Genomic DNA, 6239 nt, shown 5'->3' with positions numbered 1-6239 from the left:
CAGCAGAGGTCTAGGGAATTTCAACAAGACCTACATCTCTGCTTTATTGACCTGGTCAAGGCCTAATGGTGAGTGGGCCCGGGTAAAACTACGTGGCCGGGAGTCGGAGCCATTCCCTGTACACCTTGAGGTGCGACAGGGATGTCCTCTGGCTCCCACATTATTTAACATCTATTTCGACCACGTAGTTCGTGAAGCCTTCAACAGTTGCACCGGAGCAATTTCCATCTGGTACAGATACAATGGGAGGCTGATCGATGCCCAGGTGCAGTCAAGGGATGGCTCCCTATTGCTCAACCATGTTATGCATGCCGATGATCTGGTAATTACTGCTCACACAGAGGAGTTGGAGGCGCTGCTGCTGAACCTGGAGCTTGACACTAAGAGGTGGGGCCTTACCATCAGCTCCACCAAAATTAAGCAACTGCCTGGGTATTTTGTACCATCGGACACTCCACCCCGACAACTCCCAATTGGTGATAGTACAGTTGTGGAGAGAATGGAGAGTTTCCCATACTTGGGCTCATGACCGGCTCCGGTTTGACAGCAGAGGTCTCACTCCGAATCAGTCGAGCGGCATTATCTTTTCATCGGTTGCGTAAAGCTGTGTGGAAGCTACCTTGTCTGTCGCTCCACACGAAGCTTCAGGTCATCTCGGCCACAGTCATTCCCTCCCTTCTCTACGCTTGCGAAATTTGGACCCCCCTAATGGAACATCTTCGCCGGTTATAAACATTTAGGCTGGCCTGCCTACGATCCATCGTGTGAGGAGCTCACAAATCCTTGAAAGATCTGGACAAAGTCCCATCGGTGAGCTCCTTCGGCAGGCAAGGTTGCGTTGGGCTGGGTCATGTAGCCCGCATGCCCAGCCACCGCATGCCTAAACAGCTTTTGTTTGGCCGGATCGAGGGGGCTAAACGGGCGCGGCACGGGCTAGGAAGAGATGGAGTGATGTGGTACAGAAGGATGCGGAGCTTCGTGGATTTGTTGCTGACTGGTACCAGCGGTGTCAAGATCGGCCTTTATGGATGAGGCTCGTGAAGGACGCTACGGGACAGTTGGAGGCAGTGGCCTTCCAACAAAAACAGAGGGTGGAGGAGCGACGCTCACAACAACGAGCGGAGCGCCGGGTGGCTAAAGCACAGCAAGTTGTCACGGTAGGGCGGCACAGGTGGTACATCAGCCAGTCGTCTCAGTCAGTCACCCCGTGGCACATGGGTCTGTCCCGTGAACTCATGCCAGCGGGCGTTCGACACGTCACGTGGCCTCAACGTGCACATAGCCTGGCACAAGCGTCGTGTTGACGTAACCGCCACTTAGTGGCGAATGGCGGTTGTTGATTTAGAAGGCGGAGTTGGCTGATCCGTCTTTATCTTCCCCCGCAGGGGCAGCTGGACGTTATTGAGCGAACCCCGGAATCAAACCGCGCAGCCCCAAGCGCGAGGCCACGTGCGTCAGGCGCGGCGCTGTCAATCACGATTAATTAGGCGTTTCTAATTAACGCCGCCGGCGGTAATCCAAGGAAGAGAGAGAGAGAGAGGCGGCGCGCAGGTGAGCCCGGCCCTCCCCACGCACCCCCCCCCCCCCCCGGGGAAGCTCCGATTACCTGCGCGACTGTCACCATGGAGACCGCATCACAGCGATCATGGGCAACGCGGGGCGGTGGAAATAAACGAAAGGGGACAATGATTGAGATAGCGGGGTCCAAGAGCGGGGAGCCGGAGCGAGAGAGGGTTGCGGGCCCCTGGTGTGTGTGTGTGTTCACGGGGGTATGGATAAGGGCCCCGGAGGGGGAGAGGTGAGGCGGATGGGATCAGCTGTGGGGGCCCCGTGCCTCATCAGTCGCGATCGATGCCCGCGCCTGGATCAATGACTGCCCGCGCCTCCCGCGTTTAACTCCGCGCAGGAGCGGGCGGCACCGCTCGTCCGACGGGGATGGGTGACGCGCGGCATGGATGGGAGGGGGTGGGGTAGGGGGCGTGTCACCCCAACACGATGCCCTAGGGGGGGGGTCATCACCGTCAGAGGGTGCTACCCCCCCCCCCCCCATGGCTCCAGTAGTTTTCCCGTCCCCCCGGAGGCGACACGCCCCCCCCACTGTGCACCATCCCTGCGGGCGATGTGAAGTGCACGCGTCCCCTTTACAGCCCGGCTTTCTGAGCTGACATCACCGCGGTGTTTGTGGCGAGAGAAGGGGGGGGCGAGAGACAGAGGAAGCGGGGGGGAGGGAGGCAGGGAGGGAGGGAGGGGAGGAGGGAGGGAGAATCTCTCGGGACATAAATCAGTGCGTGCCGGCTCCGTTAGTATTCCGCGCAGATCGAGGCGGAGGAGCGGACGGAGCGCGCTCCCTGCTCCTCTCCTCGCTCCTCGCCCTGCTCCCATCTGCCCGCTGCTCACGGCTTCAACGGGGAAGGAGGCTCCCATGCCTGCTCGGATTTAGCCTCGGCTGCCGCAGCGGCGCTACGATGGAGAAAACGGCGGCTGCGGCGTCGGCTTCATCCTCATCTCCATCATCATCATCGTCGGCAGCAGCAGCAGCAGCGTCGTCGTCGTCGATGGCAGCAGCCACGACGGCCGCTGCGGCGGCAGCGGCGGCGGAGGCGAAGGCTCCGCAGGCGAACCTGGAGGAGGAGCTCAAGTGCCCGGTGTGCGGGGCGCTGTACCGCGAGCCCGTGATCCTCCCGTGCGCGCACAGCGCCTGCCTGCCCTGCGCGCGCACCATCCTCCAGCCGCGCAGCCCCGAGCTCGCCGAGGGCGGCCCGGGCGCGCACGGAGCAGCGGGGGCAGCGGGGGCAGCGGCGGCCGCGGCGGCGGCGGCCAAGAGCGACGGCTCGGACTGCGGGGACTACGTGGACCTGGACAAGCTGAGTCTGTACAGCGAGACTGACAGCGGCTACGGCTCGTTCGTGAGCAACCCGGCCACGCCGTGCGGCCAGAAACCCCCCAGCAACGGCGTGCGCGTGTTCCCCCCAGGCAGCCCGCGCAGCGCGGGGGGCAGCCTCACCTGCCCGCAGTGCCACCGCTCGCTGGTGTTGGGCGACAGGGGGCTGGCGGGATGCCCCCGGAACGCCATCCTCGAGGCGGTCGTGGAGCGATACCGGAGGCAAGCGCGGGGCGCCGCGCCGCTGCTGCCCCCCGGCGTCGGCGCGGCTGGCACCGTGTGTCAGCTGTGCGAGGAGGGCAGCGCGCCCGCCGAGGCCACGGTCCAGTGCGAGCAGTGCGGGATGCTCTACTGCGACGCGTGCCGCGCGCGGTGCCACCCGGCGCGGGGTCCGCTCGCCACGCACCGCCTCATCGCCGTGGAGCGCGGTGCCGGCGGCACAGCTCCGGACAACTCCGGCAGCGCCCAGCAGCAGCAGCAGGTGGAGCAGTGGGCGCCCCGCAGGGCCACGTGCGTGGAGCACGAGACGGAGACGCCGTGCTCCTTCTGCGTGGCGTGCGGGGTGGCTGCGTGCCGCCTGTGCCTGGGAGATGGCGGCAGGCACTCCCAGCACGACACCCGCGCCATCGCGGGCACCTGCAAGCAGCATAAGGTGAGAGGGAGAGACGGAGTTACCCACCCGTCCTACGCCATTCCTAAAAGTCCTCCCCCACCTGGTTAATCTCTGACTCTGATCCCACCGCCACCACCACCACGCGTCGCGTTAACTGGCACACCTGCGCTGCTTGGGAATGACGGGGTTGGCCGGCAAGGCCGCGCGGAGTATGACGCAGTGTGTAGGGGTTGTAGGTGGTGCAGGGTGTCGGGGGAGGCTGGGTGTAGGTGCGGCAGGGCGCCCTATTTGTCCGCCCAGCGACGCGTGTCGGGCCGCGCTGATCGATGCGCGCCCTCGGCTGATGCCTCTGACCCCGGGCGTCACTTCTGCTCCAGCGCCTCCTCATCCCGACCGGCACCGCCTGCAGCTCGAGCACTAAGTGGGGTCGTGGGCAGACGAGCGGGGAACGGGGGGAGGGACAAAAGGGTCTAGGGGGGGGCATAAGGGGACGAGAGGGGGTCTCGGGAACCTGAGAGCGACGAGTCACAACAAACCTTGCGTCCCACGCGCGGACGTTACGCAGTCTGACGGAAACTCCCGCTCAGCCGGCTGACATCACCTCCTCCTCCCTCACCTTCTCCCCGCTCACCCTTCCACTCCTACCACCACTCACCACCACGATGCCGCCTACCCTCCCACGCCACTCACCCTCCCATACCCTCCCCTCATTCATCTTCCCACTCACCACCTCCCGCTCACTATTCACTCCCTCCTCCTAACGTACCCACCACCCACCCACTCACCCTCCCACTCCTCCCCTCACTCGCCACCATTCCCCTCCGCCCACTCACCGTCAACTCCCTTATCCCTACTCAACCTCACACCCCTCCCTCCACTCACCCCCCCCCACATCCTCTCACTCTCACACCCCTCCCCCAATCCCCTCCCCCCCCCCCTTCCGTCACCTAAGCAACAGCAGTCGCATCTGCACCCCCACCCGCGCTGTGAACACACGGGGACGGATTCACGCGGTGTTGGCCGGATAAGACCTTATCGCCAGATTTCTTTCGTGAAACGGTGTCGATGTCTCGATCGCCAACTCTGGGGGGAATCCACGAGGCGCCGATTGCGTTTCGGTAAATCGGGAACCTGGTGCCAAGGAAGCAACGCTGCCAAACGTTACAAACAACTTCAAAATGCGATTGGTCCCAACCCACACAAGCCATCCAGCCACGAGCACCGGCCCTCTCTCGCTGACCCTTAACCTGACCCACACTGGCCACCCAGCCACTAGCACCGGTCCTCTCTCTTCTTTTGTCAAGGCGCTCTTCCTCCTCCCTCCCAGATTAAATAGACGCTCCAAGCCTAGGACGTGTCATTCAGACTCTGTCTTATCGACAGACATGTTCTTCACCTGAGGACGGCTGCTTGCGTTGTTGCCGAAACGTCGTGAGAATTATTTTAGAATGTTTTATTTTTATTATTTCATTATTTCCATTCTACGTGACTTTACCGAAAGAACCAAGAAGACGGTCCTCTCTCGCTGACCCTAAACCTGACCAACTGGCCACCCAGCCACGAGCACCGGCCATCCCTCACTGACTCCTCCGGCATTCTCCCTATGTCAGGCGAAACTGCACGCTCAGTGAAAGTGGTTGAGTGGAACCGCATTGGAGCCTCTGTAGAGCAGGAGGCAGCCGGTGGGGGGGGGGGGGGGTCAAAGCGTCCCAGGGATTTACGCCGCGTGGGGCCGTGGGAGGATGAAACCCATGCGGCTGTAAATGACCAATGCTGATCACCATATGGTAAAAATCGGGCCACACTGAACCGCATTGAGTTAATTCTTGGATGGCAATGGATCCACTGTTATACATGTACTGCAAAGGCTTTTCATGACAATCCACTGCTGGATGAGACCATACTTCACGCTGGTCAGTGCGGCTTGGTGGTAGATGGAGAGAGCATATATGTGGAAGAATCGAAGTACTGCACAGCTATAGATTGTGCCGCATTGCCCTATGCCGTCCACAACGTCGCCCCGAGGACGCCAAATGGTTACCTGGCGCGCACGGTAGAGGTGCCGCATTGCCCCGAGGCCGCCAAATGTTGACCTGGCGTGCACGGTAGAGGTGATCGCCCATCCAAGCACCATCCAGGCTCAGCCCCGCTCAGCTTCCGAGATGTGACGAGATCGGGCGCCTTCCTCGTGATGCGGGGCGACCGTAGCGTCGATGGTGCCGCGATGTCGCCACGCTCTCTGAAAAGCGCGACACTGGCCTCCACCTGCCAACTGGGTTTGTGTACTTCGCTCTGTTGAATGTGCGTTTAACATTTTGTGTTTGAGCTTTCCGCCCCTGATTTCTGTCACCCGTGTTGCGAGTTACAGGCTTTTGGGCAGTGGCATTTAGACTCTCACAATACCGTAATCCCCAATTTATGAGACGCACCGGAAAGGAAGACGCACCCATAAACGTGTGTGCCCAGAGTCTTTAAACAAATCTGGTCAAATGTTTTTTTACAAAGATCCCCCTAATAGCGTTACAGATTGTTGGGGCAAGTGCGATATGTAAGCACCTATAAAGGTCGGCACGGCATACGAGGGGATTGGTGGCCAACACCACGCCCGGCCGTCTTTGTTTCCATGGTGGCAATTTTTACACACCGGAACAAGTACTCATTTGATGCTGAATGGACCTAGGGGATGCCCAAGAGCGGTTCAGATAATTGTCACTGGTCTTGGCCGTGAGCGAGAATCGAACTCGG

At 61.1% G+C, this 6239-nt stretch overlaps 1 protein-coding gene across 2 annotated transcripts in view; it reads left to right on the top strand.

The window, feature by feature from the left end:
- Positions 1-2277: 2277 nt before the first annotated feature.
- Positions 2278-6239, top strand: part of LOC133352745 (E3 ubiquitin-protein ligase TRIM9-like) — a 29273-nt gene continuing 25311 nt past the window's right edge. For both annotated transcript variants that reach the window (XM_061568595.1, XM_061568594.1), the window contains exon 1: positions 2278-3533. In XM_061568595.1, the coding sequence (XP_061424579.1) occupies positions 2466-3533 (1068 nt within the window). In that variant the 5' untranslated portion in view covers positions 2278-2465. The remainder of the gene's footprint in view (positions 3534-6239) is intronic.

The sequence above is a fragment of the Lethenteron reissneri genome, chromosome 41 (assembly GCF_015708825.2).
Source record: "Lethenteron reissneri isolate LAM-NWPU_2019-01 chromosome 41, ASM1570882v1, whole genome shotgun sequence".
Lineage (NCBI taxonomy): Eukaryota > Metazoa > Chordata > Hyperoartia > Petromyzontiformes > Petromyzontidae > Lethenteron > Lethenteron reissneri.
The sequence above is the reverse complement of the archived record's forward strand: the minus strand, read 5'-3'. Positions and strand labels throughout refer to the sequence as shown.